The sequence below is a fragment of the Empidonax traillii genome, unplaced genomic scaffold (assembly GCF_003031625.1).
Source record: "Empidonax traillii isolate 1590-97213 ecotype Southwest subspecies unplaced genomic scaffold, ASM303162v1 scaffold247:size2371522, whole genome shotgun sequence".
Lineage (NCBI taxonomy): Eukaryota > Metazoa > Chordata > Aves > Passeriformes > Tyrannidae > Empidonax > Empidonax traillii.
In genome coordinates this window covers 8,964-20,771 of record NW_020955440.1, presented here as the reverse complement: position 1 = coordinate 20,771, position 11,808 = coordinate 8,964, and the positions used below count along the sequence as shown (strand labels likewise).

Sequence of the window (11,808 nt, the reverse complement as noted above, 5' to 3'; positions counted from 1 at the left end):
AGAGTATGTGTGACTATCTGGATGATAAAAAACGTGAGGATTTACAATCAATTTTTTTTTTTTTTTCTGGGACAAAAGCATGTGCTTGTGTTCTGCCCTCAAGAAGATGCGGGAAACGAAAGTGTGAACTAGCTCATTCTTACACCATCAGAAAGAGATTTTGTCCTGTGAACTCATTTGAATTGTGAATTCCTTGAACTGGGAAGTTAGGTATGTGAACAAAGGCGATTGGGAAACAGTCATAGGTTTAGATATTGAAAGGTGTTTCAGGCTTCACTGGCAGTCAGGTCAAGTTGGAAATAAGGACGAGAGGTGAAAAGTTACCTGGTAGAGGGCAGTGGGGATTTCAGTCATGAAGAAAAGTGAAAGGTCTTAGCAATAGTCAAAAGCTAGTACATGTCATATGTGCTGGAAAATCAGAGTTCCTTGGGTTGGTCCTCTGGAGGTAGAACAGGGATAGAGAGCAGGAGAGTACTTTGGACAGCGATAAATGCCCAGGTGAGACAGCGGCTGGAGGCAATAAGCTTGCTGGCACCAAGGTGCACCTTCTTGGCAGGTAAGATAAGAAGAAAGGAATGCTGAAGGCTCCAGACTACCACTTGTGGCAGGTGATAGAGGAAGAGGGGAAGAAATGCAGAGAAAAAAGGTGTGACTGGGGAAGCTATGAAACCCTGGGAAAGTAGGAGTGAACAGTGTGTCTGCAGGAACTTAGAGAAGGAAGGATGGTGGAGGATGGTCTGAAGAGCTTCCCTGTGGAAAGGAGACCCGAAAAGACAAAAATGTAAGGAAAATTGCTGGGAAAATATGAGAGTAATGTCAGCATATTCCTTTGGTGAGCACTCAGCACAGTGCTGAGACAAGACCACCATGAAGGCAGACCTTGAGCCCAGCATCAAAGGCCAGATCAAGACCCAGTAGATGGGCTGTTTGTGAATATCCCTATCTCGTAGCAGAAGCAACTGGAAGATTGATTTGGGGAAGCATCTTGGCCATTTCCAGCCAGCATGTGCTGGAGCAGCAGTTGGGCACATTTGCTGTGTGAAAGGGGAAGCAACTAGCCAGAAAGTAGTTTTGAAAAAGGAAGTGTGCAGATGGTAGTTATTTCTGCTTTCCCATCAATCTGTCAAATACAGAAATCCTGGGGACTGAGATTAGGGGGCCTAGAAGCCCTACTACAGCAGACACAGTGCTATTCAACAGGGAGAGTGAGCTAGGTGTCTTTGAAGGAAGTTAGGGTGGAGTCGGGGGCAACCAGATCATCTCAATGTTGAGCAGACTCTGAGAAGGATGGTTGATAAGTGGTGCTGTTAACATGTTGATGAAACATATGAAAATCCAATTTTTTTTCACTGTGGGGACCAGATGACCTCTTCATCCTTCTCTGTGCATGTCATCCTTCCTGAGAAAGTCTGTCTCCACCACTGTTGTGTCTCTCAAGGTTAGAAACGAAAGATGCCACTCAGCTCAGTCTGCTGTTCTACATTTGGGATGTGCTTCCATCTGTACCATCATCTTCCTCAGGGCTGTTTAAGCCTCAATTCAACTGTATTTTGCTATCCACAAAATGATGCAAACACTTTTCTCCAATTACACATTACCTCATCTCATCATATTTTCCTACTTCAGTGACTTCTCAATCTTTTGTTACATTTCTAAGTAGCCCTCTGGCTCTCTTTCAGTCACAGACCCACAAACATATTTTCTAGTGTGACACAGAACAACATGCTAGCCCTGATAGTGCTGTGCTGGCACAGGAAAATGCTGTGCCAAAGTGTTTTCCTGTGAGAGGAACATTGCAATTGCAGCCAGATGTTACCAGGGTCTGAGTTAGCTTAGGAAATCCTCTGTGTACAGGAGAAGCACAGATATATCCTCTGTGCTGTGTTAGCACATAAACTACTACTCACCTTCTTTTGTCTCGTCCATGAAATGTGTTGGAGAACTAAAAACATACCGTATTCCAGTAAAACCATTCCTGCTTTGATTTAGTTTCACCTTCTGAGAACCCAGGGAGGGACAACTTGATTTACAGTAACTGTTGGACCAAGATGAGAGCACAGTAAAATGGCTTTGAGTTCCAGGTGAGGCAAATAAATTCCCCTTTACCACATCATGCTCCTTGCTCTACAACAGCAGCACTCTAGCAGTCACTGACTCACTTTGTAGTGACCACAACGCTGCATTCCTTCTGATTTATGCAATGATCCCTTTCTTCTAGGAATTACTGCTTGGTGGTGTCTCCTAAGGCAGAACACAGGTCTTCCCAAGGACCTGCCAGCACTTTTAATTTCTTCAGGCTGACAACACCTCAATGAATTTGCCTGTCTTTTTGGGTTTTTTTTCCCCCCAACATCTTCTTCAGTATTATCCTTAGGTTATGGAATAGCAGAAGTATTTTATTATATTATTTGTTTTATAAGGAGCACATCTCATAAAGAAATTTATCTGGGCTGTAAAGAGGTAAAAATGCTTTAAAAAGTGAATAAAACAGGCAGGTCTAGGAGAAGAGAGGCTGGTAACTTTGGAGATTTATGTCTCAGTTTAATTTTGCCTCTGTGGACAACTGGAAATGCCTTGGCTAAAATAGCAGAGAAAGGAATCCAAGAGGAACTGCTGCTGCTGCTTGGGGAAGTAAGGCAAGTGAGATCATTTCAGATATGTGACACAGAGGCAGTGGGAGCAGCTGTCGAAAATCAGTCTAGCTCAACTCCTACAAACATCTATTGTCCAAACAACTACATGTGTTTCCAGATCCTGCACCGTTTGCAGCATCAGCAACACAGTGCTGGGACACTGGGACACAAGACAGGCTCTTGAATATAATTATGTTCTCTGCTAAAAGCTGACATTGAAAGATGCTCCACAAGCATTTTGTCCTGTCTCCTGAGCTCTCTGATAGCAAGCATCTGCCCATCATTCAGGAAGAATTTGCCATTTCCAAATCACAGGCAGACGCATGCAAGAAACTGGAATCAAGCTGCTCAAACTAGGGCAGTTCTGGGCCTGAGAAGGAGACCTCTGGTCAGTGAAGTGGTATCTGGCTTTGTCTGTATTCCCCCAGGAGGCAGGTACCACCCCAGGTCCATGGAACAGGCACTGCTACTGCAAAAATCCATGCCATGGATATAACCCCTATACTCGGATACCTGGTTACTATGGTGCCTAAGTCTTGCTGCTTTCTTGCGTCAGATTTCCCTGACTATCTGCTCATATCCATGCCTGCACCTACACAGGTGCTCCATGGTATTTCCACAGATACTCACACTTAGGTCCATGAATGTCACAGAGAATCTGGGTTTTGCTCACCAGAATCAGGCTGGCAAACCTCAACTGCTTACACTTCTTGTGTATAAATCAGCTTGTTTTTCAGGCAAAGGGTGCTTTGGTACTCTTTCCCCTGTATATCCAGCACAAATGGGGATCACATTTGCCCCCCAGATCCCCCTGCTGTCCAGCACCATGCTTGGAGCAGTTGTGATAAGGCTGGCACTGGGTTTGATTTGGTTGCAAATAAATGGATGGGAGATGATACACTGAGGGGAAACCTGCACTGGGGAGAGGGGGGAAGAAAAAACCAAATTCCTTTTTTTTTTTTGCCTTAAGACATACTCCATCAAAAGCCCAAAAAATAACCAACTTTGAACAATTTGGGGAGGAAAAGTAATTTAGGTAGTTGCCAACATTTTGTGGAAGGAATTGGCAGCTACGAACCTGTAAAATTCTCTGAGCATATAAGTGGTTATAGCAACCAATGATAGTCCTAGAGGTTTTTTTCTAATTAAATCATGAACAGCTACACTAACTGTTAAGACTAAACATAGCACAATTCTGGCTCACAACAGCAGGTACAGATCAGGAGTTAGCATGGATGTGGGTTTATTCACAGGAGGCACATTGGATTTGGTGACCACCACAGTGAACAAAAGAGTGGAGTATTTGAACTTGGCTCACCTTGCACCATCTGCCCTCAGTATCAGATACCAGTCCTGGGCAAGTTTAACTTACTGGTAAGAGATTTAACCTGCATTTTTAATTTTAGTCTAGTCAAATGTAAAATATTTTCATCAAGATGGGTAATTTATTTGGTGCAGAGCTTCTTTGACTGCTGTCAGTCTTGCTCAGCTCTCTCTACACTCCACTAAAGTAGACACTAACCAAGCCTTTCTTGTAAATCTATTTCCTACCTCTTCTTTTTCTCCTTTACTGAACATATTTCCTTAATTACCTCCTGATTTTGCAATCTTCAGGAGACTTTTCAGTCTGGTCAGACAGACAACACAGTGTGTGATGAAACATGGAGTTTTCACATACAAAACAAAAGGGTCATGTAGCTTTCTTCAGAAGCAAGAGGGAGAGCAATTACACTAGACCAAAGGATACCAATGATTATGTGAGAGCTGAACCATGTAAATAAAACTGGTATCTTAGAGAAAAGACATCAGGTGTTTTTCAGAGTATTCAGCTCACTGGCCTAAAAGAAAATTATATCAAGCAGTAATCATAGAGCAAATGTGGGGAAATAGGGGTAAATTTCCTTTAAAAAATTAAAACCATGAATACAGGCCTAGTAAGGGATGAAAGACTGCTACTGAAGGAGTTTGTGTACTCTGTGTGCAAAAGCAGACAACATATAATTTCTCATAAAACATGTTGATATTTTCCTTCTCTTAAAGTGAGTGGGTGTGACAGACATCCCTGGAATTACATGGGCCCATAAAACTACTTAAATACTTGACATACTTGCTTACAGTTGCAACAAGACCTGTATTTTGAGACCATACTATGCCTGACAATTGGTATTATTCTGTTGTTTACAATAATAGCTGCATGATGCATCATGAAAAATCCTGGCTGCAATGTACTGCATGAAGTCTTAGCAAAGCACTTCCACCACCAGACAACTAACAACTGAAATGAAGAGGGAAAATACAAAAAATCAGTATAACTAACTAATTAGTGGAAAAACAGGTAAAATTGATAGCTGCAAGAGTGAGATGTTGGTATTGTGTTCCCTTAAAAACTGTCTTGATCTGAATTCTGCCTGTGGAGTGAGGGCAGGCAGTTAACTAGGAATAGGTTTCTCTGTCACTAATGCCCCTGAGAGTACTCCTCCAGGAGTGTCCTCAAAGGTGCTCCTGTTGTATCCATGTGGCACCATGGAAACCCACAGTTTCAAAATGAGCTTTGATCATCACTGCTCAGGCAAACAGAAAGTGTGAGGAGTCAGGTCTTGTCACTGTCCCCAGTGAAACTCGTTCAGCTTTCTAGCTAGCAGGCAGCTTATTCTGAACCGCCCCAACTCCTTGGTGAGATTGCCTAACCCTTTAATGTCTGCTCCTATCAAAGAATTCAGAGCTTACATGTGTAGGATTTCACTTTCTTCAAAGAAGTTCACTGTAGTCATATAGCCTTTCTTTCTGAAAAAAAAAAAAATCTTGCCTTGGATCTGCCTTATCATCTGGCTTAGCCTCAGAAATGACCATAGAGATATGCTCAGAAGGAGCACAGTATTGATCTAAGCAGCTTAGTGAGTCTTGAAACTTAATTCAAAGAACTTGGCAACATCTAAAGATATTTAGAGGGTTTGTAGCACAGAAGTCATCCCTTTCTGTCCAAGCCACTTTATCACCAAATACAGAAAGATACATGCATGCTTTCAGTTATTATGCTTTCTGCTATCCTAGGATGGAGGCTGTTGAGAAACTCTCACCTCAGCAACACTGAGAGCACCTTGTGGCTACAGGTTTAGTCACCCAAGCTTTGCTTTTCAACAGAGAAGATATTCAGGGCAAATAGCCTCAGCATGTTCCTGTAGTATCTTGTGCTGACACCAGAACAGAAGAATGGGAGTTCACTGTGACCCTCCTCCAGACATAACAGTCAAGAACACTATCCCCTGAAATGCAGCAAATTGTGGCCTCTGTTGTTCCTTCCAACCTGGGACCAACCTGCTGGCGTCTCACAACTTAGTCCTTCTCACTTTAGCTTCAATAGCAAAACATTTTAACTAGTTTTACTTGGATTACAAGCGTGCTGATACTCTTAGGCCTTCCACTTTCTGTCAGCTACACAAACTCACTGAGGATCTCCTCTTGCTGCAATCTCTGTTGTGGTATGTAGCAATAATTAGTCTGGATATGCTGTACAGGCTCTACGGAGACCTGGACTGAACTGAGCAGATATAAAGTATCAACACTTGGTGCATGAAACTCACGCTCTGACGCTCCCCCTCCTGCATACTGCTACTGCTCATTAAGACTTGAACATTCATGAAAAGCACAGCCAGAAACCAGATCAGCTCTTCTGAACTAATGAATAGTGAAAAAGATGTATTCAGTTGCCCTGCAGGTTATCCCACGGAAGGATCATTCAAGTCAACTCCTTCATAAGAACAAAATCCCTGCAGCAAGGCCTTTCATGTGATTCAGTTAACCGTGCACCCAAACTACATGAGAATTTACTCTTGTGTAACATTAAATACAGTCAGCTGCATAAGCAAGCTCTTTCTTACCTCTGCACTAGTAATCTTGAGTAAGAGATGCTAATCTTGCTTCAGACCAGTAAGTAGGTAAGCTGCTTTTGGCCACAGGAAAAATTGCTTAATGGAAGTGTTAGTGTGTTTAGCAGTATCATTACCATTAATGTGGAGGCAAACTTACAAAGTCCCAGGTAACAGATTCTTTCCTTGCTAAAAGGTGGAACAAGTAGGTGAGAAGAAGAAGCACAAAAACAACAGCAACAAATTCAAAGTACTAAAAGCACTCCATTGGAGAGATCAGAACTTTGGTATGTGCTTTCAAGTTCTGGGGTTTCTCTGTTCATTGGTACTTCACAGCACGAAGAGAAAAATGGTTTTACAGGTTCAAGCAGCTACTCTACTTTTCTGAAGGCAAGGGCTGCTTCCTCAGCCAGTTTCATTAGAAGTAACCAACCAGGCAGGGAAAGCAACCTGCTTTCAATTTCCAGCACTTCCCCTTTAGGCTGTGCAAGTGTGAGGGTGGATTTAAACAGGAGCTCTCTCCTCATTACTCACTGCCTCTCATCACATTTATAAGTGCTCTGGAAAGAAACTTCTAGAGCAGAGTACTGGGTGTAGCTGGCAAGCTGGTGGCAGTGGGGGACTGCATGGTGGCTTCTGTGCGAGGAAGCCAGGACTGCTCCATGCCAGACACAACTCCTTCTAGCCAGCTCTGATGGACCCAACGCAGAACACAGCCAAGCACCTCCGCCAAGATGGTGCTACCTCTATGAAAGTGTATTTAAGAAAGGGCGTGAGAAACAGCAGTACAAACACCAAGGTCAGTAAAGAAGGAGGGGGAAGAGGTGCTCTAGGCACCAGAACACAGATTTCCCTGCAGTGAATGAAAAGGGTTCCACTGGAGCAAACAGATACTTCCTGCAGGAACTACCTCTTCCTGGACAGCCCACGCAGGAGCAGCTTTATCCTAAAAGACTGCAGTCCATGGGAAAGACCCACATCGGAGCAGGTGAACAGTGTAAGTAAGGAGGAAGGGGCAGCAGAAAGCAGCAGTTACAGGACTGACAGCAACTTCAATTCCCCATTCCCCTGCACCACTTGGGACATAGCATAAGGTAGAAGAGTCAAGAATGAAGAAGAGAAGTTGCACCTGGAAGATCGGGTGGGTGAGGTAGGGGAAAATTACTGTTCTAATCTTTGCTTGTCACCACCCTACTCAATTTCTAATTGGCAATAAATTTAATTTTCCCCAATTCAAGTCTCTTTCACCCGTGACAGTAGTTGGTAAGTGATACCCCTGTCTGTATCTTGACCTGTGAGCTCTTCCATCTTGTTTTCTTCCTCTGTCCTCTGGAGGAATGGGAGTGAGAGAGCAGCTGAGTGAACACCTAGAAGCAGGCTAAGGTCAACCCACCACAAGCTGTTGCATAGATAAAAGAAGCTTAAAGTCCACTGGTTCACATTAAGCATTTGCCTTAACGATTTCAGATCAGCATCTGCCTAAAATTTGTAGATAAGCTTTTTCTATTTATTGTAGAGCTTTCCAGGGAATGATTTTGTACATTACCACTTTTTCCACATTTCCAAAATCTGACACAGATAATTTCGAATGCTCATTTACTATCTACACATTATCTGCAGAATTACAGAGATGAACCATTTTTCTATGAAAAAATATAATATTAAAAATCTTACATACAAAGACAAAACATAGCAACAAAAAGCTGCCCATAGAATTAACATCCAGTCTTTCTGTCACCAGTTAGGATGGAATTCATTTAGGGTGAGGTTTCAAGGAGGATATTAAAGTTGTTTGGTTTTCGTTTAGCCTTTTTTTTTTTTTTTTTACCACCCCCCCCATAAATGAGACATGCATTAAAACTAGTAATGTCTAAAACAACATTATTTAGTTTTTAGTCATGCATTTGAAGATTTGCCTTTGAGCATCTTCTGAAGTTAGCAGTCAGAGGAATCCAGTTTCACTGAAGTACCAGTGATGGAGTTTCTGAAAGTGTCCTCCGAGCTGAGATCCGCAGACATCTGGGGCAGCCTCCAGATCTGAAGCATGCTTTGTGAAAGCATGTTTTGCACTCTGTTTATACATAGAGAATAGCATTTAGGAAAAAAAAATAAAATTAATCAATAGCTGTGTTCCTTGAATTATGTTCTATCAAGAACATACAAGTACAAAAGTAAACAGAAGCAGTGCAAGGCCAGGACAACAACCACCACTGCAATAATTTACAATGAATGCCGGCAAGATCTGATAAAACAGCTCTCTCTCATGCCTAGACCTAAAATAATAGCCTACCCCTGTGAGCATAATCGTGCTCAGGCAAATCCCTGATTTTGCTTCACTGATGCAGAACAGCTGCCAGAGGCTGGTTTTCAAAGATACATGCTGTCCATGGTTTCCAAATGCACATCCAGGTTTTCAAATATACATGCTTTCAGTGAAGCTAGTTCTCAAAGTTTAAAATAAGTCCAAACGGTTTTATACACCAAAATTCCATCAAGGAAGAAAGAAAATTCATTCACTCTGGAACATACCTGTACACCTTTTACATTTGGCAGTCTGATATGGAAAGAGCAGGTCTGCACTCTGACAGAACTCACAGATAAACCCCTTCGCTTGACAGAGCTACAAAAACAGCAAAAGGGTTGAATTTAGATCTAAGAAAAATTATTTGGGAATGGCAGCAGGGATATTCCTCATACTAGCAGCTGCAAGGACATGTAAAGCCCTAGCTTTTCTTTACCTCACAGCCATCCACATGGGAGATAGAGCTCTTCAGAATATCTTTAAGAAGGGGCAGTAACTGTCCTCGTTTGATCTTCACTAGATCATCCAGTGAGAAGAGATGCAGCTCCTCTGTCAGATGGCTGGGGACCTGTTCATATTCTTTCAGTGCACTGCAAAGAGAAATGGAATCCAATTCAAGGTACAAAAAGTTGTTTTGCAAGTATATTTCAAGAATAAGCCTCTTTCAGTTCTCTAGTCACACAGGGATTATACAAGGCAAGTTCATGCTAAATCCTACTTCCCCTCCCAATTTGAGATCACTTCAACAAAAACTGGGGTTTGGGATTTAGAATAAACTGTCTGCTTTAAATGTGCATTCCTCAGGCACTGGAGTTGCCACACACAGTTGTCCCAGCAATTCTTAAATTAACCTGTAAAGGGTTCTCTCCTACCTCAGGAACAGTAGGTAAAATCCCATATATAATAATATCTCATAATATAATAAGCTAGGCTTATTTATTTTCTTTTGCAAAGAGAACACTGATGAGTTTTATCTGACGTAGATCACTACTGGGTGAAACTGTGCTTGTACTGAGTGCGTGAACATTGAAAACACAGCTCCTGCTTTTAAAATATCACTGATGTAGATACAGGTAGAGTGAGGATTCTCATGCTTATTTCTATAATGGAATCCCTGGTGGTTGAGCAGAAGAGAGAGATAAAAATACATTTCTTCTTAATTTTGGTGACCAACACATAATTGATTAATAAAAGAGGTTTATGCCAAAGAGAGAACAGAACCTACTTATAAAGCTTATTTTCCTTAAGTCTGTTTTTAAAAAGGTCAGCAGCTCTGCAGTGAAGGTCTTATTATTCACATGTCTACATATTAGTTAAGCTCATAGTTTGGGAAGGTGAACACCACAAATCTTTCACTTGCAGCAACAAGCAAGGTTATGTTTTGGTTTTTTTGGTTTTTTTTTTTATCACTTTTGGTTACTACTTTCATTTGAATATGCTTATAGAATAAACTGAATTTAGCATTATGACAAAGTCCTGAAGAAATCTTTAAACCCTCGAGGAACACATTTGTTAACTTAAAAAAAAATCTATTTTTTTTTAAAGATAAATATTCTCAGAAAGATAAGTAGCTTTGACCTTTTAAGAATGAATGAGGACTTAAGAGAGATGGAGCAGGAAAAAAAAATACACCAAACTAAAATAATTCAACATTTAAACTCATATGTCTTTGGCCACAAGAAAAAGAAAGCTACTACATAAAACCTGTAATTCACTTAATATCTGCAGTGCAATAGAAGGCAATTTTGTTATCAGAATTTTCTCTAATGATCACATTAACTTATTTAAAACTGGACTCTAATCTCGCTAGAGAAGAAGGCTCTATAAGCACCTCATGTACATTTTACTAAGTTATTTTTCAAGTACAATCATGGTCCGTACCTTTCACCAAACCTGCAAGTTTTCAAAAGCTTTTTCAAATGAAAAAGCTGTTCTTGGGCCTCCTGAAAGATGAAGGGGAAAAAACATACAATTTTTAAATTAAAAGCAATTGCATTTATATATTCATAAATGAGAAACACGACTACTTGAGTCAGCAACCCTGGCAACTACGTCAAACCATACCTAAAAACAGGAACTTCACACTTAGCATAGAATTAAACAACTGGATTTTCTAATGCACGGAAGACCAAGGCACGCAAAGGATGTTTTTATTTCCTGACAAGTGAGCAAGTCCTAATGCTACAAATGGCTCCATGTCTGCACACCAAGATGCTGTACCCAAACCTGTGTAAGAACAGGGAAGTGTCTCCTCAGCCAAGAAGGGAACACATGGCTACTTGTAATATTCAGCAGAACACCCTTCCTCAAGCTGTAGGAGACACAGCTCTTAGATGAGCCAAAGGTGTTTTCTCCCGTAGCCCACAAAATTAAGGAGTCATTCAAAACTTTTAGAACTTTGTAACAGCCTAAAACTAGGTAGAGGTAAATATTTACTGCTGGAGCCCAACTCTCCTCCATGAACTAAAACTGCAAACCAGTAAGGAGACACTTCTCAAAGACAAGACCTCTGGCATAATCTTCATCTAAGGTTAAAGAGAACAAGTCCCCAAAGTGGTGATGGGACGAGCAAGAGAAACCAGCTTTCCTCCTTCAAACATACACACAGAGCAAAGGACATCCTGCCCCAAGGAGTTTTTCCCAAAAGTCTCAGATCCATAAATTCCTAACAAAAAAAGGCCACACTTACCCTCACCCTGTCCATTTCTTTACTTTTTGTGTAGAGCGTTTTGTTAATACATAACACATTGAAAATTGGGTGCTGCCATATGCTGTCCAGTAGGTGCTTGGAGAAGTTGCATACATAGTATTTTTTGAAGTCCCATTTTGAAAGTATTCGGGCAGGAATACAAGACTGGGCATAGCTGTGGCAGCAGTCACAAAAGTATTTCCCCAGGTAGTCACAATAGCGGAGTCTCCTGATATATTCTGCAAGTAGACAGGAATGAAACTGTGACTATTTCTAAAATGGGAAATTTAGATTTAGAAATTTTATGGGACATAGCTC

General features: G+C 41.3%; 1 protein-coding gene across 2 annotated transcripts in view; it reads right to left on the bottom strand.

The window, feature by feature from the left end:
• Positions 1-7,984: 7,984 nt before the first annotated feature.
• The window catches only part of RUBCNL (rubicon like autophagy enhancer), an 11,373-nt gene continuing 7,549 nt past the window's right edge, over positions 7,985-11,808 (bottom strand). The window contains exons 8-12 of one of the 2 annotated variants that reach the window (XM_027888899.1): positions 11,491-11,626; positions 10,683-10,744; positions 9,238-9,391; positions 9,029-9,119; positions 7,985-8,570 (exon numbers count right to left, since the gene is read on the bottom strand). In XM_027888899.1, coding sequence (XP_027744700.1) covers positions 8,458-8,570; positions 9,029-9,119; positions 9,238-9,391; positions 10,683-10,744; positions 11,491-11,626 — 556 coding nt within the window. In that variant the 3' untranslated portion in view covers positions 7,985-8,457. Of the gene's footprint in view, positions 8,571-9,028; positions 9,120-9,237; positions 9,392-10,682; positions 10,745-11,490; positions 11,730-11,808 lie in introns of both variants that reach the window. The other variant, XM_027888900.1, reaches the window with a different exon arrangement.